The following is a 26,783-nucleotide window of genomic DNA, read 5'->3' as shown; positions in this document are numbered from 1 at the left end:
TGAAAAGAATCAGATATTCAAACCAGATACCAGCCAAAATAATGATAAATTCCCTAGAGGAAAAGGTTATAATTTTGTAGTCTTTGTGTCTGTCATAGTACAGTGCTGGAGACACTTCATATTTTTCAAGTGAGTTAACAAGAAAGATTTTCTAGAAGAAATATTTATAAATGTGTCATTTTAACCCACTGGAGATTTTTTACATGATCTCATGTATGTATTATTTTGTTTTCTGGTGTGTATACTTACTACGTTACTACAATGATAATAAGAGTAATAGACTTGAATACCTTTGCAAATAAAAGTCTTATAATAACAAAGTCTGTATTCCTATAACTCAAAATTTCACTCTGAAGCAGTTAATTGAATTCATACATCTAACCAATCAAAATGAGATTACTATATACAGTCATTAAGGTTGACTGCCAAATTGCAAAGCTTTTCCTGTGTTGACAATTTTTACTCATAAATAAATGTGACAATAAGTCTCCCTTAAACACAGAAGGCACCCACTTGACAAACTGCACATTCTAATCAATATTGTTATCTGAATTTAACCAATATTTTAGAATGCAGTTAGAAAAAGAATGTCATAAATATCTTCCAGTTGGTGCTGAATAAATTTGAATAGAGAAACAGAAAATAATTTGGCAAGCCACAGATTCTGTGTAAGTTAGAGAGTGGAGAGAACCCAAGAGACTAAATTCATATTCCAGTTCCAAGTCTTTCATTACTTAAGAAAAGAAATTTTACTTTCTATGGGTTTTGCATTTTGACTACTGACCTGAGTACAAAAGGTTTGCAAATAATAAAAGTTCTTTTAAAAAACGATAAATCTGTTGTATGTCTCAGCAGCTCAGAAATTTGCATTGTTCTATTTCCCTCACATGAATAGAATAGTCAGTATTCCAAAGCCTTGGTTTTGAAGTTTTCTGATCCATGATTCATTTCTAAAACAGAACAGACACCTACCCTTACTTATAAAACGGTTGTTGCTAAACTAATCATTCTGAAATAAGTTGGACCTAACACCGTGTATTGAAGTGCATTTTTGTATTTTCCCCTGCATGTCAGTTTTGAGAGCCAGAAACACACGCACGCACACACACATCCTCACAGTACAATTCAAGGCATTCACTGCCCTGCTCTGTTTATGTAAAACAGCTCGAACAGTGATATCATCAAACATTTTCAATAAATCTCTGCCTTGCGGCCAACTATGACAAGAAATCTGTTCTGACACAGCTTGCTGACAACTGGATTTATCTCTCATACTGATGCATCAAGATTTTTCAAGTAGAAACTCCCTCACCACCAAATTACTTAGTTTCCTGAACTGGACACATTGATATTCAAAAACTTTAAACAACAATTACAAAAATGTCAGTGTTAAACACGACCTATAGGAAATCTAAAATACAGATTTTATTTTTAAAGTTACAATTTTAAGAAATAAAGCTCTCTATAGGTACTTGTCCCCATGATACTTGGCAATTTGAGAGATTTGTTGAGGAGGAGAGGTGAACAAACAGAAGAGTAAAGATAATATTTGAAAGTGCAAAGAGCTTAAGTGAAATGATTTCTCACTCTGCCTCTCTTTAGCATTTCTTTTTGGCAATGGCCTACATATAATCTGGACTATTCAGAACTGTAGTTTCCGTCACCCTTGATAAATACTCTAATCTCCTTCCCATTTTCAGGTGTCCTTTGACAAGCAATTGTCACTGGATGCCAGCCACAAGTATCCACAAATTCCTACTTTAGGGAAATAGTGAACATTCACAATGACATTTTCTGCCGCTATTCTTAAAATAGTGGTAAAGGGCCCACACACTAGGTCAGACTGCCTGGGTTCATTATCTAGTTCTGCTACTTGGTAGGGAATAAATGTCATAGCCAACATCTAAGACAGTGCCCATTGATTCTCTCTTCTTGTATTCGCATCCTTGTTGGAGTTCCCTGCCACAGTTCATCCACGTTGTTCTGGTGACCAGCGAGTGCAATGGAAGTGATGGTATGTCACTTCCAAAAACAGGTTAAATGAGATTCTTTCTCATTCTCTTTTCCCCTCTCACTCTCTCTGATGGTTCACTCTGGAGGAGGCCAGGAGTCATATGTCATGAGGACCCTGAGCTTGAACTGCCTGGCTAAATCATTCCTGGATTCCTGATGCTCAGAAGCTACTGAAAAAATAAATGGTTGTTTTCTGTTGCTACATTTTGAGGTAATTTGTTAGGTAGTAGTAGGTAACTATACATTCACACGGAGAAGGCAATGGGCACCCCACTCCAGCACTCTTGCCTGGAAAATCCCATGGATGGAGGAGCTTGGTGGGCTGCAGTCCATGGGATTGCTAAGGGTTGGACACGACTGAGCGACTTCACTTTCACTTTTCACTTTCATGCATTGGAGAAGGAAATGGCAACCCACTCCAGTGTTCTTGCCTGGAGAATCCCAGGGACAGAGGAGCCTGGTGGGCTGCTGTCTATGGGGTCGCACAGAGTTGGACATGACTGAAGTGACTTAGCAGCAGCAGCATACATTCACATGAGAGGGTATGCAATCTATTTCCTGGTTTTTTCTTCAGTAAAGTGGAGATCATAGTGGTATCAACTTTAGGATGTGGTTCTGAGGATTAAACAGAGCACCCACCTATAAGTGCATCAGGGTGGAAATGTTGGTTACTGACATTAATTTCTCCTGAGTCCCAGAAGATCTGCCCCAAGATTGAGCTGAATAACATTTAATTAAAAAAAAAAACTGTTTAAAACAACCTTCTTATCTATGACTTTGTGGTGATGGTATCACGGGTGAATGCATGTCTAAACTTACTAGACTATGTACATTAAATATGTACAGATACACACATAAATTATATCTAAATAAAACTGTTCAATGATAAATAAAATTTTAAAAAATATGACCACTTGAAATATTATGACCACTTAAAATATTATGGCCACTTAAAATAGAAGTCAAAATTTTCCAAAGATACTGAAAACTGAGTTCTGCACTCAAGTGACTAAAGCAGATAGTGAGGGTGTGGAAGAAAACATTGGCTCTCATAGTGAACGTTCTAGAAAGGCCCCCAACCAGTAACCATAGCAGCATCCAAGCTATCCTGAAAACAAAACTGTATGCTTTCTTCTGCCTCAGTCTTTTAAAATACCATCTAATTTAAGTTTTTGAAACTTCTAGCTTCTTTAGAGGCTGATCTTACATTTTTTCCTTCAAATCTTTACAAGGAAATAAAAAACTGAAAAAAATAAATTCAAGAGATTTTTACTCAACAAACTCATACAGTGAATTATTAAAATTGTACAGCTGATGTGGTCCTACAGAGTATCTGCTTCCATTTCTATTTTACCTAGATCTATTCTTCACCTCTCCTGTGGCATTTTACAGCAGGAGGAAACACAATATGAGAATGGAAAAGGAATCTTTCCAAGGCCAAATAATTAGGATGCATGGAATAATAAAACACTGAAAGTGTAAGAAAATCTGCCATCGCTTCAGGAACTGCTCTCAGCCAAAGAAGCTGCTCATCAAGGTTGCACCTTACCTCCTAGGAGCAGTCTGTATCAAAGACTTCAGAACCGCCCCCACCCTCCACTCCTACCTCATCTGGGACAACCTAGAAGGATAATGCCAGCACCAGAGCAATCTGTACTGTCAGTTGAGGCCTCCATCTATTTTGGGTTGGCCAAAAAGTTTGTCCAGGTTTTTCCATATGCCAACCAGCAAGGAGATCAAACCAGTCAATCCAACAGGAAATCAACCCTAAATATTCACTGGAAGGACTGATGCTGAAGCTCCAATACTTTGGCCATCTGATGTAAAGAATCAACTCATTGGAAAAGACCCTGATGCTGGGAAAGACTGAAGGCAGGAGGAGAAGAGGGTGACAGAGAATGAGATGGTTGGATGGCATCATCGATTCAATGGACACAAATTTGAGCAAACTCCAGGAGATAGTGAAGGACAGGAAGCTTGGTGTGCTATACTCCATGGGGGTCTCAAAGAGTCGGACACGGTTTACAAAGTGAATGATGATAACAATACCTGATTAGTTTACTATCCCCCTCTCAGCAATCCTGTACCCTTTACCCTCACAGGTGTTATTACTAAAGGAGCTTGCTAATAAATCTCCTGTTTCCCAATCTTTTTTCAGAGTCTGATCCCTGGAAACCCAGCATATGACTTTCCTTCAGTTAAGTTCAGTCACTCAATCGTGTCCAACTCTTTGCGACCCCATGGACTGCAGCACGCCAGGCCTCCCTGTCCATCGCCAATTCCTGGAGTTTGCTCAAACTCATGTCCATTGAGTCGGTGATGCCATCCAACCATCTCATCCTCTGTTGTCCCCTTCTCCCACCTTCAATCTTTCCCAGCATCAGGGTCTTTTCCAATGAGTCAGTTCTTCACATCAGGTGGCCAAAGTATTGGAGTTGCAGCTTCAGCATCAGTCCTTCCAATGAATATTCAGTACTGATTTCCTTTAGGATGGACTGGTTGGATCTCCTTACAGTCCAAGGGACTCTTAAGAGTCTTCTCCAGGGGACTAATTTATAGTAAGAAAATCATATAAAATTATTTTTGGCCATTGTAAAAATATTCACTTTTACCACAGTTTTATAAGAAAGAGCACTGGACTGGGGAAATCAGAATATCTGGATTCTTCTCCTGTCTTTGCTATCAGCTACTATGCTTCTCACAGGCATCAGCTTGCTTAGCTGTGAAGTGTGTTCTGGGGTAAGAAGTAACATATGCCACCTAATGTTTTCAACCAAGAAGTATAATCTCAGACAAACAGATTTTGTACTTTAATGAAATTAAATGCCATTTCCTGTGAAGTTTAAGAACTAAAAAACACTTCAGATAGTTTATATTTTATCTGGTAATTAACATTTTGTAGAACATGGTGAGAAATGTCAAGGAAGAAGGGAGGAATAATCTTACAAAAATAGAGATTATTAAGCGGAACAGCAAGCATCTTTATACATGTGACTGGAAATCCAAACTGTGCTATGATGTGGTTTATACAAGACTTGATACATGAGTAAATCCAAATAATTGCAAGTGGGCCATCAGTAAATGCATCTACCATTCTGAATGAAATCATAACTCTGTCAAGATACAAATCTACAAGTTTTTCGGCCTAGCTAGCTAAGGCCCATCAATCATGTCAGTTGCAAAGAATCTATTTATCAGAAAGTCTAAGAATTAATTTTAAAATCAACTTGGATTATATGCTGAAGTAAATTTTCTCTTGTTAGATAGAGTCTAACCAACTGAGTTTGGAGCCAACAAAGAATGTAATGTGACAAAGATTTCAAAAGGTCTATATTCTACTGACTCTTCATTTCTAATTGAAGTTTTACTTAAATATAAATATGTATATTTATAGTCCCTTGGACAGCAAGGAGACCAAACCAGTCAATCTTAATGGAAATCAATCCTTAATACTCACTGAAAGGACTGATGCTGAAGCTCCAACAGTTTGGCCAATAGTTGGCTCACTGGAAAAGGCCCTGATGCTGGGAAAGACTGAGGGCAGAAGGAGAAAGGGCGGCAGAGGATGAGAAGGTTGGATGACATCACCTATTCAATGGATATGAACTGGGGCAAACTCTGGGAGACAGTGAGGGACAGGGAGTCCTGGTGTGCTGCAGTCCTTGGGGTCAAAAAGAGTTGGACACAACTTTGCAACTGAACAACAGTAATACATATTGAAAACTAAATATCATCAGTACTGCTCAGTGACTTTTCAGGGTGAAATGTCTTCTCACCATCAGCCAGGCCATGAAACGGAACATTATCAGAAGCTGCTCCATGGTCCCTTCTGGTAACTAACCACCTCTCATTAAGAGTAACTACTCTTTTGAATTCTAACCCCATAGGTTATTTTGCCTGTTTAAATTTACATAAATTGAATCATACAGATGTATTACATTTCTGTTTTGCAAGAGTACATCTGTGAGACTCTCCATGTTGTCTGTATCCTTTTAGCTCATTCATTTTCATTGCTACATGGCAGTCCATTGTGTGAGTATGTCATATACATTACAAAGTCATGATAAGCAGTATTCCCCAAAGTATTCTTATACATGTCTTTTGGGGAGCATGTTAGGCATTTCTGCTAGATATACAGCCAAGAACAGAACAAATCTAGGTATGGAACTGTTGAGTCAGAGTGTCCCTATGCATTTTATAAATGTATTTAACTGCTGAAAATCACATATATGCATGCTTTATAGAACAGTTTTTAAGTTAATAAAACGAATACATTTCTAACTACTACTTTACTAATTTTAAACTAATTAAAGTAATAAATTACTTGTCATTTTAGGGCCTGCATTCACGTAAGACACTAGGAGTAAGAGAAGTGGTACTTTAGTCATTGAGCGAGTCAGGGCTTGAGATGGCAGCGTGAGGGGTAGGGTGAAGCCGACAGACTGAGCCCAAGTTTGGGCTTCAGACTCTCAGAACTTTGGTTTCCACATTTGTAAACTGGAGATGCTAGAGTCAAACAGATTCTTTAAAAAATGAATACAAATAATATAAGGCATCTTTGTCCTTAGAAAAGCAGCACACCATAGAGACTCATAAGCTGCTCAGCTGTGTCCTGAAGGAAGTTTCTTAAGCTGAGACTATTTCCCATCTGTAAAATCAGCGTAATCTCAACACATGAGAGTATTATGAGGAGTAAATGAAATAACGAATTAGCAAGGTATTTCGCTTCCCTGGTGGCTTAGACGGTAAGGCATCTGCCTGCAATGCGGGAGACCCGGGTTCGATTTCTGGGTCAGGAAGATCCCCTGGAGAAGGAAATGGCAATCCACTCCAGCACTCTTGCCTGGAAAATCCCATGGACAGAGGAGCCTGATAGGCTACAGTCCACTGGGTCGCAAAGAGTCGGACACGACTGAGCGACTTCACTTTCACTTTCACTTTAGCTAGTGAATAATATTTAGAAGTTCTCAACACTTCTTAGATTTCATTACATTTCTTTCTTTCCAAGCTCGTTAGTTCTTGTTGAATGAAAACAATTTTAACTGCCTTTAATATATCAAGTTTTTATTCGAAGATATTCTACTAGAACTGCTAAAAAAATAAAAAGCCTTAAACCCTGATGTGTTATGAACACAAGCCTTCTTATAATACATTTATTTTTTCATCTAGTCCTTTATTTGAAAGATACTTAGCAAGTACCAATTTTATGCTAGATATTGAGTTAAACAATGTGTGAATATGAAGAAGAATTAGATGCATTCCCTCCCTATCACGTAATACACAATCTGTTAGAGGAGGGATTTGGACTTGAATACCTAAGTATATGAGGCAGTACTCAGGAATTAATTCCATAAAAGTGTTAAAAAGAGAGGCTATTCAAACATGAGAAAAGAAGCCCTCATTTCTGGGTGTAGTAATCAGAGAGGAAAGAATTCATGAGAGCATTAATACCTCTCTGGTCTTTGAAAGATTCACAGAACTCTGTTAGTTAGAGATGGCTACCAAGTCATTCCATGAGGGGAAAATAAAGTGTTCAGAAGGAAAATCAAATAAAGAACAATGCATGTTTGTGAACTGGTGACTGGTCTGGCTTGGCAAGGGTGTCTAACACAGAAATAGGAGACTAGAAATATGGACTTACATCTGGTATGCACGGGGGTTTGTTGTTTTTTTTCTTGGAAGACAGTGAGGAGCCATTGGGAAAATTTATGGAGTAGAACGCCATATTTAAGTTGTTTCAGGAAGAAATTTGGCAAGCAGGATACAAAGATATTTAGAAGGCACTACAGAGAGGAGGAAGATTAATTATAAAGCTACTTTGACTGTTCAGGGGTGAGGCCATAAGAAAAGAATAAAAACACGACTCTTGGAAATGGGAATGCAGCCAGGGATTCAAAAGATACTGTGGAAGAACAAAAAAGTCAATGGGATATGGGAACTTCTTAGATGAAGAAGTTATATATGGGAGAGAAAGTCCCATGAAGATTCTGAAACACATTGATTTTTCATAAGAAAGCTATAGAAGGTTGCCACAGACAGAACTTAGTTAAAAGAGGAAAGTGGCTGGAAGGAAAAAATAAATAGAAGCGGCTAAGTGTACAGTGTCCCTCTATGTGGTGAAAGGAAAGAAAGAAAAAGGACAGTAGCTTCACAGAGGACTGCAGCTGGGAGCATAATGATTAAGAGCACAGAGGCTGAAGCCAGTCCTGAGTCCAAATTCTGGCCCTGTCACTTACTTGCTGTATGATTGTAAGCTACGTACTTAAACTCTGTAAGCCTCAGTTCTTTTATTAGTAAAACAGGCATAAGAACAGTATATATCCCATGAGTTGAACAACTGGCATCTGTTATAAATTCCATTACATTTATTATAGTAAAATTGCAAGCTATGTTGGAACAGCACATACAGTAGGTAGAAAGAAACAGCCATTAGTTCATTCATTTGGCTGAATAGTATCAACTGAGTGCCTACCATGGGCCAATCTCCATTTGGGGTACTGAGGATATGACGTGATGAAAGTAGGCAAAATTCCTGCTCTCACAGAGCCTGTACTACATAGGGAAAACACTTAATAAGTAAACAAACACAATAAAGGAAGTAAGATAGTTATACACATTAAGAAACACAAAGCAGAGTGAAGAGGGTGGATAGAGACCAAGGATGCTCCTAGGAATGGTCAGAGAAGACCTATGTTCCTTCACAGTGGTGGCAGTTGAACACAGACCCGAATAAATGAGGGAAAAGTCTACTAAATATCTATGGAAAGAAATGCCAGGCAAAGAGGACAGTTACACGTCGCTGAATTGGAATGTGTGTTATTGCCAAAGTACAGAGAGGAGAGCTATGTGGCTGAAAGAGATTATAGAGAGGAACAACAAGTGACAGTGTGAGAGGCATGCCAGAGGCTGGACCACATGGCACCTCTTGGGCAGGATGAAATCGGTGGATTTTGTGCCACATGTGATGGGAAGTCAAGAGGAATAACATGATCTAATTCACATTGAAAAGCTTTGGCGTAGACGACTTACTATAAGATCAAGAGCTCAAGAAAAGAGAACAGTTACAAGTTTACAGCTATAGTCTAAAATCTATAGATTATATTTGCCATCTAGAGATGGTATAGCTTGGATAAGGGCAGAAGAGTGGAGATGGGAAAGAATGGTCAGATTCGGGACAGGTTTTGAAAGCAAGGACTATCAGATTTGGTGAAAGACTGAATTTGGGATGTGAGGAAATCACAATAAAGAAGTATGAAACTGGAGTTTTTGTTTTATTTATTATTATTTTTTTTAAACAAGAATAGATGGTTAAATAGTGGTACCGTGTATTGGGAAAAATAATAGGAGGATCAAGTTTGGAGCTGGGGAGAGGGAATTATGGAAGACCAAGATTTCCATGTTGAGCTCACCTGGCTTGCCTATTAGCCATCTGAAGGTGAGTCAATATTGTATATGGAAATTGATGTGGGTTTCAGGAAGGGATTAATCTAGGGATTAAATTTTGTGATTCATCAGCATGCAAATGGCATTAAAGCCATCGGTATTAGATGACACCTTCTAAGAAGCGAGTGTGGATAGTAGACAGCAGTTTGTAGACTGAAGGCTAGGGTACTCTCTGTCTGTTGGGAGATGGGGAGAAAGGAGGAGTAAGTAAAGGACTAAAAATGAGCAGGCAGTGGGGCCGGAAGAAAACTGGGCACATTTAGAATACAACAGCCAAGTGAAGAAAGCATTCCAGGAAAAAACAGAAGCTATGTCCAATTTTGCTGAGAACTGGACAACTGAGCATTTGGTAAGAAGACGTGGAGATTACTGAAATCTTGGCAACCATGGTTTTAGTAGAGGGACTGTGGAAATGCTCTTAAAACTAATAAAGAAGATTAAAACAGCAAAAAGTAATTACAGACAACTTTTAAGAGAGTTTCCCAGGAAAGGGGAGGAATGGGCTAGTGGTTCCAGGGAAGATGCTTTAACAAGGGAGTTAGGAGATAATGCTCATATGCATATTGGAGTTATCAGTAGGAAGGAAAACTGATGATGCAAGAAAGGAAAGGGATAATTACAGAAGAGTCCATAAGTGGGAATGAAAGGTTGTCCTCAAGGGAGAGAGCTGGTCTTACAGAGAAACAAAAACAGATCACTAGATTTGAAGGGTAGATAAGGATACCATTTCTAAATGCTTCTCTTGGTGATAAAAGAAGCAGGCTTATTAGCAGGGACTGGGGAAAGGAGAGAGGTATTGGGTCAGAAAGGAAAGAATAGATACAAGATATTCATCTTATAAAGTGAGACAGTGAATGATGTCTCAATGAATGATAATGAATGATTTCTCTCAAAGTGAGAGAAATGACTGGCATTTCCAAATAAATGACAGTTCACCTTGAATTTGTTGTCATAAATACCCAGTGAATAGGCTATATGAAAGTGAAAGTTACTCAGTCATGTCCGACTCTTTGGGACCTCGTGGACTATACAGTTCATGGAATTCTCCAGTCCAGAATACTGGGGTGGGTAGCAGTTTCCTTCTTCAGGGGAGCTTCCCAACCAAGGGATTGGACCCAGGTCTCCCGCATTGCAGGTGGATATTTTTTACCAGCTGAGCCACCAGGGAAGCCCAAATAGGCTACATATCTTTCTTCAAATGAAGTCAGCTGTCAGGGTTCATGGTTAATGTTGGTGAGGAGCTAATTTACCAGGGTTGAGTTTTTTGGGTAGTAACTATGATAGGGAAGAAGAACCAAGGGAGATGAGGCTGTTTACAAGGGATGGAGTGAAGTGAAGTCGCTCAGTCATGTCCGACTCTTTGCGACCCCATGGACTGTAGCCTACCAGGCTCCTCTGTCCATGGGATTTTCCAGGCAATAGTACTGAAGTGGATTGCCATTTCCTTCTCCAGGGGATCTTCCCGGCCCAAGGATCGAACCCAGGTCTCCCACATTGTAGACAGACGCTTTACCGTCTGAGCCACCAGAGAAGTCAAGGGATGAGCCACAAGGGATGAAAGGTAGTAATTAATGCTAGATTGGAAGTTGAGTTTAAATGGAAATAAAGACATGAGGAAGGCCAGGGATAATGGGAAGGTTGCAGAGTTAATGGACTGGAGGTCCTAGTGGGATTAAAAATTTGTTAGCAAGGGGCCTCTAAATGAGAAAAATAATACTGTGCTAGAAAAAGAGATGACAGAAACTGACATTCTGTAACAGGTACAATTATTGGTTTCCTGTGTGACATGGAATTGATGAATTGAGGTGGGAAAGAGCTAATATTGTAGGGAACATCAGGAAGTAACATCAGATGGATTATGTGTATGGATACTGTAATTACCAAGATTGATCATAGAGGTAATTGGAAAGTGATTCACAGATACTAATATCTTCAGTGAAAATGGGAGTAAGACAAAACTTCAACATGAAGGGGGTAGGAAGTGATTATTTCAATATTTGTTTCAAGAGAGCTAGATTATTTAAGTCTGAAAATTAGACTTATTTTTAAAAATCTATGAAGGTGGTTGTTAGAATAAGATCAATAATGACAAAACTTCCATTCTTTTTAGATCGATTCATTTTCTATACAACTTCTTAAATATGTATCAACTGATTGCCCATAGATAAATCACGTGGTTGTGTAAGGCAAGCATAACAAACAACAGAGTGAAAATTCTAACTTCTAAATAAAAATGATATGATTTTAATAGTTCTTCATTATGTCCATTTGCCCAGAAAGTTCAGAGAAAACTCTAATTGGGTTTTGACAGTTGATAGAGAAAAGATATACAAAGTTGTATAATATAATATACAAACTGAAGCTAATATAATACTGCAAATCAAGGAGGAAATGCCCACCCACTGGAGTATTCTTGCCTGAAAAATCCCATGGACAGAGGAGCCTGGCGGGCTACAGGCAAAAGGGTTGCAAAGAGTTGGACACAACTGAGCAACTAGGCATGCATGCCTCATATTAACGCGATATTGTTCCCTTCTCCACTGTGGCACCAACTGTTACTCACCAGGATTGCTGGACTGGGAATCCATGGGAATCATGAGCTTGGCCCGGGTGGCTCGGCGTGCAGCCAGTGACCTCTCCAGAGTGGACATGGAGCTCCCTGCTTCTTCTGTGTCTTGACCTAAAAGGAAAGCAATACCCTTGAGTATTAATGATGCAACACTTAATTTCTAGCCAGGAAGCCCATGCCTTTTTCATTTCACTGATGCTTTAAATAATAATATCTGCTTTTTTGTTTATCAATATGCTCTCATTGTAGAAACGTTAATAAAATTTACCAGAACCTCATTAACCAAAAAGAACTATTATTATTTATTTATAATTTCCACACATGCATATATATATATGTAAAAGCAAGAGAATATATACTAATATATTTATTTTTCAAAAATGGCATTATACCATACATACTATTTTGTAGTCTTCTTTAAAAAGTAACAGAAAAATCTTTCTGTCAATAAATAAGTCACCAGTGTAATTTTTAACAGCTCCATAATATGCAACTGTATGAATTAACCACAATCTTGGCCATTTATACTTAAGCCCCAAAGACATTAAATCTTACTATGAAAACATGGGAAATAAACTACGTTCTGCAAAAATATGGTTAGCTCTCTCGATACAAATTTATTATAATTCTATAAAATGTCACATTAAAAAGTCACAAAAATAATAAGAATGATACATGCAGATTTGAAAATTGAATAAAAATATATGTTGAAAAGTAATACTGAAATTCTGAATACTATATATCAGTTAAAAGTATATGATTCATTGACATGAAGTTTCGTCTGTTTTTTTCTTAAATGAAGTATAGTTGATTTATAATATTATATTAGTTTTAGGCATATAGATAATACTCCATTAAGTTATTCAAAATAATGATTATAATACCCTGTGCTCTTCAGTATATCCTTGTCACTTCTATATATATATATATATATATATATATATTCTATATATAGTAATTTCTGTGTCTTCACCTCATACCCTATTTTTGCCCCTCTTCCCTTTCCTCTTTCCACTGAAAACCACTAGTTTGTTTTCTATATCTGTGAGCTTGTTTGTTTTTCTGTATACATTCATTTTACTTTTTTAGATTTCACAAATTAGTGGTATCATACACTATTTGTCTTTGATCCATTTCACTAAGCATTTCACATTGCTACAAATGACAGAATTTAATTCGTTTTAATGGCTGAGGAATATTGCATTGTATATGAATACCATAGCTTCTTTATCCATTTGTCTGTTGATGGTCACGTGGGTTGCGTCCATACCTTGGCTATTGTAAACAGTGCTGCTATAAACATTGTGTGTGTGTTCAGTCTGTGTCTGACTCTCTGCGACCCCATGGATTGCAGCCCACTAGGCTTCTCTGTCCATGGGATTTTCCAGGCAAGGTTACTGGAGTGGGCTGCCATTTCCTACTCTAGGGGATCTTCCTGACACAGGGATCAAACCTGCTATGAGCACTGGGTGCATGTATCTTTACAAATTAGTGTTTTTGTTTTTTCTAGATAAATACTCAAGCATAGAATTGCTGGATCACATGGTAGTTCTAGTTTTAGTTTTTTTCAGGAACCTCCATACTGTTTTCCATAGCAGATGAATCGACTTACACACCTACCCACAGTGTACAAGGATTACCTTTTCTCCACATTCTTGCCTACATTTGTTTTTTGTAAACTTTTTGATAACAGCCATTCTGACAAGCGTAAGGTGATGTCTAGTTGTGGTTTTGATTTGCCTTTCTATTAATTAGAAATGTTGAGCATCTTTCATGTGCCTATTGGCCATCTGTATATCTTCTATGGAAAAAAATGTCTATTCAGCTCTTCCGCCCATTTTTTAATTGGGTTGGCTTTTTTTTTTTTATATTGAGTTGTATGAGCTGTTTATATATTTTGGATATTAGCCCCTTGTTGGATATTACCCTTGTTGGTAATATCATTTGCTCCTTTGGATATTACCCTTGTTGGTAATATCATTTGCAAATATATTCTCTCATTTAGCAGGTTGCCATTTCATTTTGTCAATGGTTTGCCTTGCTGTGTAAAAGTTTTTAAGTTTAATTAGGTCTTGTTTATTTTTGCTTTTATATCTTTTGCCTTAGGAGCGTGCGTGTGTGTGTATGCTAAGCCGCTTCAGTCCTGTCTGACTCTTTGTGACGCTATGGACTGGAATCTGCCAGTTTGCTCTGTCCATGGCATTCTCCAGGCAATAACACTGGAGTGGGTTGCTATGCCTCTTCCAGTGGGATTTTCCTGACCCAGAGATTGAACTCACATCTCTTACGTCTACTGCATTGCCAGTCTCCTGAATCCCACCTGGGAAGACCTACCTTAGAGGACAGGTCCAAAAGTTATTGCTGCGATCTATGTCAAAAAGTGTTCTGCCTATGTTCTCTTCCAGGAGTTATATACTTTCAGATCTTATTAGGTCTTTAATCCATTGTATTTTTGTATACAGTGTGAGGAAATGTTGTAATATCATTACTTTACATGGAACTGTAAAGTTATTCCAGGACCACTTATTGAAGAGACTCTTCTTCCTTGTGTATTCTTGCTTCCCTTGTCAGGACCATAGTATAACTGACCACGGGTGTGGGTTTATTTTCGGGTTATTTATTCTGGTCCACTGATCTATATGTCTGTTTGGGGGCCAGTACCATGCTGTATTGATTGCCGTAGTTCTGTAGTATAGTCTTAAGTTGGAGAGTCTGATACCTTCAACTCTGTTCTATTTTTCAAGATTGTTTTAATAGTTCAAGGTCTTTTGTGGTTCCATATAAATTTTAGGAATATTTGTTGTATTCTATGAAAAATGTCATGGATATTTTGACAGGGATTGCATTAAATTTATAGATTGCTTTGGGTGATTTGGGCATTTTGATGATATTAATTCTTCCAATCATAGTTTTGTCCTTTTAACCAGGACATCACCAAGAACACTTCATGTACTGTCAAGTTTAACAAACAGGATCTCAAGTACTGCTTTCCCTATCACTACAGAGTTGGCGAGAAGGTCCTCAAATTAAAGACAAATGGGCAAAACTATTTTCTCACTCTGAATAAAATGGCTCTCCTTTGGAGTTAAACATTTCCCAAGACTTGGTAAGAGACATCAAAATCTGTCTCACTGACCTGAAATGTCATCAGAGCATTTATATATATAATGAGAAGGAAAATCAAGAAGGAGGTATCCTAGAAATCATTAGCAAAACCTTCTAAGACCTGAGAGACAATTTTATTCCCTCCAGTGAGAGACAGAGGTGCTTTTCCTCTCCTGATGGCTAGGATAAAATGAAGCTAGAATAAAAGACATCTACAGACTCTTGAGGTTACTGCCAAAGAGATCTGCCTTTCATTTATTCCCTGGGTAGAAGCTTATTGAGGCAGCAGGCTTGCTGGTCTACCCTGTGTCTATTCAAACAGACAAGAGGTAACTGAACAAAACACATCTGAGAGATGAGCCAGTGTGGATTACGAGCACTCTCATCACGTGGCCTGTCAAAGACAGAGGAGCTTCCTGTGGGTCACATGGGCAGCTGGAAAGTTGGTCAGGCTTGAGAGCAGCTGACCCTCTAGAAACCAGTGAGGTGGGCAGGTATATCTGCTTCTGGGGGGAGAGGGTTAAGTCCTGACGAGGTATCTCAGATCATGGAATTGGCCAGAGGAAGCATCCCACAGGTTCCCATAAATAATTCATATCATGTTTTATAAGAGGCTGAGAATCTGGGTGCCACCTGAGGTCAGCCCACGTTCCCAGAAAATCAGTGAAGATCTTCAAACTGTGCTTTCTTCCCTCCCACCTTGACTTTCTCCTTTCATCTTTTATTTATCTCCAATGGCTGCACCCCCTCAAAAACCAGGAAGAGCAGGGAGGTAAGAAGAATGGCTAAAGACGTTTCTGAAATGGAGTAAGCTCCCTGCTTCTGTCCCACCCCCACTGCTCCATTTATTCCAAGGTGCTGGAGCATTCAGGAAACAAACTGTGACCGCCCCCAGTCCTCAGAGCCAAAAGTCTGGCCATAGGAGAAAAAGAATCTTTAATTTAAATTTCAGATTTTAATTTCTAATGGAACTGGACTGTGGTTTAATGACAGAAAGTGACAGAAAAGTTAGGGACTCTGCTTGAGATATCACTTAAGGTCTAGAAAAGGAATACTTACGATAAAAAAAAAAAATCAGCAATTAGAATCTTTGTTTGAATGACACTGTGAGAAAGCCTAGTCAACCAGCTACACTTTTAATCAGTTACAATATTTTAATTTGGTTTAAAACGCCAATTCAGACAGAATGATACTGGCACAAAAGTAGAAATATAGATCAATGGGATAAGATAGAATGCCCAGAGATAAACCCATACAGCTATGGTCAGCTAATCTATGGCAAAGGAGGCCAGAATATACAATGGAGCAAAGACAGCCTCTTTGATAAACGGTGCTGGGAAAACTGGACAGCAACATGCAAAGGAATGAAATTAGAACACTCCCTAACGCCAAACACAAAAATTAACTCAAAATGGATTAAAGACCTAAAACTTCAAAGCTTTTGTGCAGCAAAGGAAACCGTAAGTAAGATGAAAAGACAACCCTCAGAATGGGAGGAAATATCTGCAAATATAGCAACTGACAAAGGATTAATCTCCAAAATATAGAAATAGTTCATGCAGCTCCAAAAAACAAACAACCCAACCAAAAAATATGGGTGGGAGTCCTTTTTAGACCTAAATAGACATTTCTCCAAAGAAGACATATAGATGGCTAACAAACACATGAAAAGATGCTCAACATCATTCATTCTTAGAGAAACAAAAAACCAGAACTACAAGGGGGGCTGGGGAGATATCACCTCACACTGGTCAAAATGACCATCACAAAATCTACACACAATAAATACTAGAGAGGGTGTGAAGAAAGGGGAACCCTCTTATACTGTTGGTGGGAATGGAGACTGATACAGCTACTATGGAGAACAGGATGGAGGTTCCTTGTATGCATGTGGTTCAGTCACCAAGTCCTGTCTGACTCTCTGCAACCCCATGGACTGTAGCCCCCCAGGTTCCTCTGTCCATGGATTTCCCAGGCAAGAATACTGGAGTGGGTTGCCACTTCCTTCTCCAGGGGACCTTCAAGATGCAGCAGCTGAACCTTACAATAGCCAGGACATGGAGACAGCCTAAACGTCCAGGATAAGGAGAATGTGGTACATATATAAAACGGAGTATTACTCGGCCATAAAAAGGAACAACACTGGGTCACTTATAGAGATGTGGATGGCCCTAAAGAATGGCATATAGAGTGAGGTTAAGTCAGAAAGAGAAAAACAATATGGTATATTAATGCATGTATGTGGAATTTGAAAAAATTGGTATAGATTATGTCATTTACAAAGTAGAAACAGAGAAACAGGCATACAGAACAAACATATGGCTGCCAAGGAGAAAGGAATGGGTAAGGGATGTACTGGGAGATGGGCTGACATGTATGTGTATGTATAGATACACACACACTATTGATACGATGTATAAAACAGACAACTAACGAGAACCTGCTGTCAAGCACAGGGAACTCTACTCAGTGCTCAATGTGACCTAAATGGGAAGGAAGTCCAAAAAGGAAGGAGATATGTGTATATAGATAGCTGATTCACTTGGCTGTACAACAGAAAATAACAACATTGTAAAGCAACTATACTCCAATAAAATAAAAAAAAAAAAAAGCTAAATTGTCTGGAGAAAACTAATCCAGATAAATGAATGATCATTTTTTATTGAATCTAATTTTTTCCATAGACAACTGATTCATAAGGATTACTCATACAGTTGTGTTTTCCAAAGTCTATTTGGATTATTAATATATTTAGCAGTGGTATAATACACTTCTAATTTCCTACACAAAAAACCCAACCAAAATAAAACCAGCTACTGATTCTTTTTTTTTTAATTTAAAAAAATCTTTAATTCTTACATGCATTCCCAAACATGACCCCCCCTCCCACCTCCCTCCCCACAACATCTCTCTGGGTCATCCCCATGCACCAGCCCCAAGCATGCTGCCCCCTACGTCAGACATAGACTGGCGATTCAATTCTTACATGATAGTCTACATGTTAGAATTCCCATTCTCCCATATCATCCCACCCTCTCCCTCTCCCTCTGAGTCCAAAAGTCCATTATACACATCTGTGTCTTTTTTCCTGTCTTGCATACAGGGTCGTCATTGCCATCTTCCTAAATTCCATATATATGTGTTAGTATACTGTATTGGTGTTTTCCTTTCTGGCTTACTTCACTCTGTATAATTGGCTCCAGTTTCATCCATCTCATCAGAACTGAATCATATGAATTCTTTTTAACGGCTGAGTAATACTCCATTGTGTATATGTACCACTGCTTTCTTATCCATTCATCTGCTGATGGACATCTAGGTTGTTTCCATGTCCTGGCTATTATAAACAGTGCTGCGATGAACATTGGGGTACATGTGTCTCTTTCAATTCTGGTTTCCTCGGGGTGTATGCCCAGAAGTGGGATTGCTGGGTCATAAGGTAGTTCTATTTGCAATTTTTTAAGGAATCTCCACACTGTTCTCCATAGTGGCTGTACTAGTTTGCATTCCCACCAACAGTGTAGGAGGGTTCCCTTTTCTCCACATCCCTCCAGCATTTTATTGCTTACAGATTTTTGGATCGCAGCCATTCTGACTGGTGTGAAGTGGTACCTCATTGTGGTTTTGATTTGCATTTCTCTAATAATGAGTGATGTTGAGCATCTTTTCATGTGTTTGTTAGCCATCCGTATGTCTTCTTTGGAGAAATGTCTATTTAGTTCTTTGGCCCATTTTTTGATTGGGTCGTTTATTTTTCTGGAATTGAGCTGCAGAAGTTGCTTGTATATTTTTGAGATTAGTTATTTGTCAGTTGCTTCATTTGCTATTATTTTCTCCCATTCAGAAGGCTGTCTTTTCACCTTGCTTATATTTTCCTTTGTTGTGCAGAAGCTTTTAATTTTAATTAGATCCCATTTGTTAATTTTTGCTTTTATTTCCAGAGTTCTGGGAGGTGGATCATAGAGGATCCTGCTGTGATTTATGTCTGAGAGTGTTTTGCCTATGTTCTCCTCTAGGAGTTTTATAGTTTCTGATCTTACATTTAGATCTTTAATCCATTTTGAGTTTATTTTTGTGTGCGGTGTTAGAAAGTGATCTAGTTTCATTCTTTTACAAGTGGTTGACCAGTTTTCCCAGCACCACTTGTTAAAGAGATTGTCTTTACTCCATTGTATATTCTTGCCTCCTTTGTCAAAGATAAGGTGTCCATATGTGTGTGGATTTATCTCTGGGCTTTCTATTTTGTTCCATTGATCTATGTGTCTGTCTTTGTGCCAGTACCATACTGTCTTGATGACTGTGGCTTTGTAGTAGAGCCTGAAGTCAGGCAAGTTGATTCCTCCAGTTCCATTCTTCTTTCTCAAGATTGCTTTGGCTATTCGAGGTTTTTTGTATTTCCATACAAATCTTGAAATTATTTGTTCTAGTTCTGTGAAAAATGTGGCTGGTAGCTTGACAGGGATTGCATTGAATTTGTAAATTGCTTTGGGTAGTATACTCATTTTCACTATATTGATTCTTCCGATCCATGAACATGGTATATTTCTCCATCTATTAGTGTCCTCTTTGATTTCTTTCATCAGTGTTTTATAGTTTTCTATATATAGGTCTTTAGTTTCTTTAGGTAGATATATTCCTAAGTATTTTATTCTTTTCGTTGCAATGGTGAATGGAATTGTTTCCTTAATTTCTTTTTCTACTTTCTCATTCGTGTATAGGAATGCAAGGGATTTCTGTGTGTTGATTTTATATCCTGCAACTTTACTATATTCATTGATTAGCTCTAGTAATTTTCTGGTGGAGTCTTTAGGGTTTTCCATGTAGAGGATCATGTCATCTGCAAAGAGTGAGAGTTTTACTTCTTCTTTTCCAATTTGGATTCCTTTTATTTCTTTTTCTGTTCTGATTGCTGTGGCCCAAACTTCCAGAACTATGTTGAATAGTAGCGGTGAAAGTGGACACCCTTGTCTTGTTCCTGACTTTAGGGGAAATGCTTTCAATTTTTCACCATTGAGGATAATGTTTCCTGTGGGTTTGTCATAGATAGCTTTTATTATGTTGAGGTATGTTCCTTCTATTTCTGCTTTCTGGAGAGTTTTTATCATAAATGGATGTTGAATTTTGTCAAAGGCCTTCTCTGCATCTATTGAGATAATCATATGGTTTTTATTTTTCAATTTGTTAATGTGGTGAATTACATTGATTGATTTGCAGATATTGAAGAATCCTTGCATCCCTGGGATAAAGCCCACTTGGTCATGGTGTATGATCTTTTTAATGTGTTGTTGGATCCTGATTGCTAGAATTTTGTTGAGGATTTTTGCATCTATGTTCATCAGTGATATTGGCCTGTAGTTTTCTTTTTTTGTGACATCTTTGTCAGGTTTTGGTATTAGGGTGATGGTGGCCTCATAGAATGAGTTTGGAAGTTTACCTTCCTCTGCAATTTTCTGGAAGAGTTTGAGGAGGATAGGTGTTAGCTCTTCTCGAAATTTTTGGTAGAATTCAGCTGTGAAGCCGTCTGGACCTGGGCTTTTGTTTGCTGGAAGATTTCTGATTACCGTTTCAATTTCCGTGCTTGTGATGGGTCTGTTAAAATTTTCTATTTCTTCCTGGTTCAGTTTTGGAAAATTGTACTTTTCTAAGAATTTGTCCATTTCTTCCACGTTATCCATTTTATTGGCATACAACTGCTGATAGTAGTCTCTTATGATCCTTTGTATTTCTGTGTTGTCTGTTGTGATCGCTCCATTTTCATTTCTAATTTTATTGATTTGATTTTTCTCTCTTTGCTTCTTGATGAGTCTGGCTAATGGTTTGTCAATTTTATTTATCCTTTCAAAGAACCAGCTTTTGGCTTTGTTGATTTTTGCTATGGTCTCTTTTGTTTCTTTTGCATTTATTTCTGCCCTAATTTTTAAGATTTCTTTCCTTCTACTAACTCTGGGATTCTCCAACTCTTCCTTTTCTAGTTGCTTTAGTTGCAGAGTTAGGTTATTTATTTGACTTTTTTCTTGTTTCTTGAGGTATGCCTGTATTGCTATGAACTTTCCTCTTAGCACTGCTTTTATAGTGTCCCACAGGTTTTGGGTTGTTGTGTTTTCATTTTCATTAGTTTCTATGCATATTTTGATTTCTTTTTTGATTTCTTCTGTGATTTGTTGGTTATTCAGAAGTGTGTTGTTCAACCTCCATATGTTGGAATTTTTATTAGTTTTTCTCCTGTAATTGAGATCTAATCTTACTGCATTATGGTCAGAAAAGATGCTTGGAATGATTTCGATTTTTTTGAATTTATCAAGTTTAGATTTATGGCCCAGGATGTGATCTATCCTGGAGAAGGTTCCATGAGCACTTGAAAAAAAGGTGAAATTCATTGTTTTGGGATGAAATGTCCTATAGATATCAATTAGGTCTAACTGATCTAATGTATCGTTTAAAGTTTGCGTTTCTTTGTTAATTTTCTGTTTAGTTGATCTGTCCATAGGTGTGAGTGGGGCATTAAAGTCTCCCACTATTATTGTGTTATTGTTGATTTCCCCTTTCATACTTGTTAGCATTTGTCTTACATATTGCGGTGCTCCTATATTGGGTGCATATATATTTATAATTGTTATATCTTCTTCTTGGATTGTTCCTTTGATCATTATGTAGTGGCCTTCTTTGTCTCTTTTCACAGCCTTTGTTTTAAAGTCTATTTTATCGGATATGAGTATTGCCACTCCTGCTTTCTTTTGGTCTCTATTTGCGTGGTATATCTTTTTCCAGCCCTTCACTTTCAATCTGTATGTGTCCCTTGTTTTGAGGTGGGTCTCTTGTAAGCAGCATATAGAGGGGTCTTGTTTTTGTATCCATTCGGCCAGTCTTTGTCTTTTGGTTGGGGCGTTCAACCCATTTACGTTTAAGGTAATTATTGATAAGTATGATCCCGTTACCATTTACTTTATTGTTTTGGGTTCGGGTTTATACACCCTTTTTGTGTTTCCTGTCTAGAGAATATCCTTTAGAATTTGTTGGAGAGCTGGTTTGGTGGTGCTGAATTCTCTCAGCTTTTGCTTGTCTGTAAAGCTTTTGATTTCTCCTTCGTATTTGAATGAGATCCTTGCTGGGTATAGTAATCTGGGCTGTAGGTTATTTTCTTTCATCACTTTAAGTATGTCTTGCTATTCCCTCCTGGCCTGAAGAGTTTCTGTTGAAAGATCAGCTGTTATCCTTATGGGAATCCCCTTGTGTGTTATTTGTTGTTTTTCCCTTGCTGCTTTTAATATTTGTTCTTTGTGTTTGATCTTTGTTAATTTGATTAATATGTGTCTTGGGGTGTTTCGCCTTGGGTTTATCCTATTTGGAACTCTCTGTGTTTCTTGGACTTGTGTGATTATTTCCTTCCCCATTTTAGGGAAGTTTTCAACTATTATCTCCTCAAGGATTTTCTCATGATCTTTCTTTCTGTCTTCTTCTTCTGGGACTCCTATAATTCGAATGTTGGAGCATTTCATATTGTCCTGGAGGTCTCTGAGATTGTCCTCATTTCTTTTAATTCATTTTTCTTGTTTCCTCTCTGATTCATTTATTTCTACCATTCTATCTTCTATTTCACTAATCCTATCTTCTGCCTCCGTTATTCTACTAATTGTTGCCTCCAGAGTGTTTCTGATCTCATTTATTGCGTTATTCATTATATTTTGACTCTTTTTTATTTCTTCTAGGTCCTTGTTAAACCTTTCTTGCATCTTCTCAATCTTTGTCTCTAGCCTATTTATCTGTGATTCCATTTTGATTTCAAGATTTTGGATCATTTTCACTATCAATATTCGGAATTCCTTCTCTGGTAGATTCCCTACTTCTTCCTCTTTTGTTTGGTTTGGTGGGCAACTCTCCTGTTCCTTTACCTGCTGAGTATTCCTCTGTCTCTTCATCTTGGTTATATTGCTGCGTTTGGGGTGGCCTTTTTATATTCTGGTAATTTGTGGAGTTCTCTTTATTATGGAGCTTCCTCACTGTGGGTGGGGTTCTATCAGTGGCTTGTCAAGGTTTCCTGGTTAGGGAGGGTTGTGTTGGAGTTTTGGTGGGTGGAGCTGGGTTTCTTCTCTCTGGAGTGCAGTGGAGTAACCCGTAATGGGTTATGAGACATCAAAGGTTTTGGGATAATTTTGAGCTGCCTGTATATTGAAGCTCAGGGGAGTGTTCCTGTGTTGCTGGAGAATTTGCATGGTATGTCTTGTTTTGGAACTTGTTGGCCCTTGGGTGGAGCTTGGTTTCGGTGTAGGTATGAAGGCATTAGATGGGCTCCTATTGCTTAATGTTCCCTGAATTCAAGAGTTCTCTAATGTTTTCAGGCTTTGGATTTAAGCCTCCTGCTTCTGGTTTTCAGTTTTATTTTTACAGTAGCCTCTAGACTTCTCCATCTATACAGCACCGAAGATAAAACATCTAGGTTAGAGATGAAAAGTTTCTCCACATTGAGGGACACTCAGAGAGGTTCACTGAGTTACAAGGAGAAGAGAAGATGGAGGGGGTAGTTAGAGGTAACTGGAATGAGATGCGGTGAGATCAAAAGAGAAGAGAGCAAGCTAGCCAGTAGTCACTTCCTTATGTGCGCTCTGTAGTCTGGACCGCTCAGAGGTATTTACAGAGTTATACGGGGAAGAGGAGAGGGAGGAAGTAGACAGAGGTGACCAGGAGGATCAGAGAGAGGAATCAGTAGGAGAGAGACAAATCCTGCCAGTAACCTGTTCCTTAGGTGTTCCCCACCATCTGGAACACACAGAGATTCACAGAGTTGGATAGAGGAGAGATGGGGGAGAAAAGAGACAGAGGCCACCTGGAGGAGAAAAAGGAGAGTCCAGAGGAGGAGAGAGTGGTCACGCCAGTAATCTCGCTCTCAGGTAAACTGAGGTAGTGAAGTTTGGGTTTTTAAATGTACAAAATTGGCAACAAACACCTAAGAGCAAAGGTTAAAAATCTAGAGTAGAGGTTGGATTTTCAAAGATACAATATTAAAGAGAAGCAGAAGGAAAAAGGAAGAAAGCAAAAAAAAAAAAAAAAAAGAAAGAAAGAAAAAGAATTATTAAAAAACAAACAAACAGACAAACAATCAAAAAAAAAAATCAACAACCATCCAAAGACTATATATGGTGTTTGCCTAAAAAAAAAAAAAAAAGTCTTTAAAAAAAAATAGTAATAATAGGTTATAGAAATAAAAATTAGAGGAGAAATAGAAGACTTAACAATTAATAAAAAGTTAGAGAAAAAAAGCAAAAAAAAAAAAGGAATGATTTTAAAAATATTAAAAATATCTGGCTTTTTCTGGTGTTATGGGCCGTGTGGGATCACTTCCAAGGTGGTTCCCTCTGTTTAACTTCTTCTGTTTGCTGGTTTTTTAGGCTCACTAGTTCAGTCGTGCTGTGGGGAGGGGGGATGCTGCAAACAAATAGCACTGTCGTGTGCACACAGTATCTCTGCCCCACTTGACCTGTCCTTTCTTGCGGCGCACAAACCGCTCCAGTTCTAGGATGCTCAGCCGGGAACTGTCTGGGGCCGGCCCTAGGCTGCGTGCACTTTCCCGGTCCAAGCCGCTCAGGTTCGGTGCTCAGGCAGCCCTCAGAGGCACAAATTCGGCTGGGACTGCGCTTTGTGCCCTTCCCAGGTCCGAGTAGCTCAGGAGTTTGGCGAGCGCGATCGCCACGGCTTGTCACCTTTTCTGCCGCTGCCGCTCAGCTCTCTGGGTGGACCGCTGGCGCACCCCGTGAGGCAGATTGTGACTGTCCAGCACCCCCAGAAGTCTTAGCAAAGGAGCCTGCTTGCAGTTAGGTAAGTAAAGTCTCTCCAGGTCTGCAATTGCCCCTTTCCAGACCTTACGGCTCTGGCTGCCTGTCCCCGGCGGGGGATGGTCTGCAGCAGGCTTTTTCCGTTCCGTCCTTTGTTCTGTGCTCGGTCCTGGTGGTGTCTTATGTTGGAGCTTTTCGCGTGGTAGCTATCCCACAGTCTGATTTGCTAGCCCAAGTTAGATTGTTCTGGTTGCGCGTGGGGCGTTCCTGCCCGATTCTTGCAAAGCTCTGCAGCCCGCGGCTCCCGCGCATCCCTACCCTGCCCCCACTTCCCAATGGCGGATGCAGGCGTCTGTGCTGCTTTTCCGCTGGGGGAGTTACTGTTGGGCTTGTAATCTGTTGGTTTTAATTATTTATCTATCTTTCCTTCCTGTTATGTTGCCCTGTGTTTCCAAGGCTCGCCACAGACTCGGCAGGGAGAGTGTTTCCTGGTGTTTGGAAACCTCTCTTCTTAAAATTCCCTTCCCGGGACGGGCTTCCCTTCCCGGGACGGAGCTCCCTCCCCACCTCCTTTGTCTCCTTTTTCGTCTTTTATATTTTATCCTACCTGTTTTTGAAGACAATGGTCTGCTTTTCTGGTTGCCTGATGTCCTCTGCCAGCCTACAGAAGTTGTTTTGTGAAGTTTGCTCAGCGTTGGAATGTTCTTTTGAGGAATTTGTGAGGGAGAAAGTGGTCTTCCCATCCTATTCCTCCGCCATCTTTCCCTCCCTCCACCCCAGCTATTGATTCTGAAAATACCCAATGAATTGACCAAGTCATTTCTTGATGAGGGTATTGGGTTGATTATGCAGCTTCCCATAAGCATTTTGAAACTATAAGGGCCTATAGAAAGTGAAATATCCTAATAACCATTTTCTGTTTATTTCTTTTTTAAAATTTTTTTTAAATTTTACTTTACAATACTGTACTGGCTTTGCCATACATCACTATGAATCCACCACGGGTGTACATGTGTTCCCAATCCTGAACCCCCCTCCCACCTCCCTCCCCATACCATCTCTCTGGGTCATCCCAGTGCACCAGCCCCAAGCATCCTGTATCCTGCATCGAACCTAGACTGACGATTCATTTATTTCTAAGTTATTCCTGGACATGGATTGTTCTGCACCAAATCATTAAACAGCAGGCTCTTTTTTTTTTCCTTTAGATCACTTTGTACACCAACAGAGCCTTCAGGGAGACTCCATTTGACTAGGTTAGTGAGTTTGAGCAAGCTCCGGGAGTTGGTGATAGACAGGGAAGCCTGGCGTGCTGCAGTCCATGGGGTCGCAGAGTCAGACAAGACTGAGTGACTGAACTGCACTGAGTGATCATATAATGTGATTGTGTGGGGATGACAGTTGATCTCCATGGTATTCAAGGCAAAGTAACAGAATAGTTGATGTTTTCATACTTCGAGTGTCCCTGAAGTGACTTTTTTTTAAAGCAAGGGATTGACACAAAATTTAAAATCAACTTTTCAAAGACACAGGGAAGTAAAATATGTACAAATGCCTTCAAATTTTGCCTTGACAAAACTTCTGTTCAAGATGTAACAAAATGCGTTTGGTTCATTTAACCTCCACATTTCTGTATGTCCTAACTGGATTGCCTCCTGTCTCTTAGAAGTTTCAGGAAGCATCACAATTATACAAGGCAGTTGACAAGATGACAGAATAAAAAGTAAACCCAGTGAATCAACCAAATTTACATCAGGTTACTTTAACTATTGGTAAATGACCTAAGAATGACTGGCAAGTCTAAGTCACTTCAGTTGTGTCCAACTTTGTGTGACCCCATAGACAGCAGCCCACCAGGCTCTGCCATCCCTGGGATTCTCCAGGCA

The 26,783-nt window shown here is 39.0% G+C and overlaps 1 protein-coding gene across 1 annotated transcript in view; it reads right to left on the bottom strand.

Moving 5' to 3' along the window:
• The window catches only part of DCC (DCC netrin 1 receptor), a 1,287,746-nt gene that overhangs the window by 68,793 nt on the left and 1,192,170 nt on the right, over positions 1–26,783 (bottom strand). Inside the window, exon 25 of the mRNA XM_069569336.1 lies at positions 12,020–12,136. Within this exon, the coding sequence (XP_069425437.1) occupies positions 12,020–12,136 (117 nt within the window). The remainder of the gene's footprint in view (positions 1–12,019; positions 12,137–26,783) is intronic.

The sequence above is a fragment of the Ovis canadensis genome, chromosome 23 (genome assembly GCF_042477335.2).
Source record: "Ovis canadensis isolate MfBH-ARS-UI-01 breed Bighorn chromosome 23, ARS-UI_OviCan_v2, whole genome shotgun sequence".
Lineage (NCBI taxonomy): Eukaryota > Metazoa > Chordata > Mammalia > Artiodactyla > Bovidae > Ovis > Ovis canadensis.
This window is presented reverse-complemented; position numbering and strand designations above follow the sequence as displayed.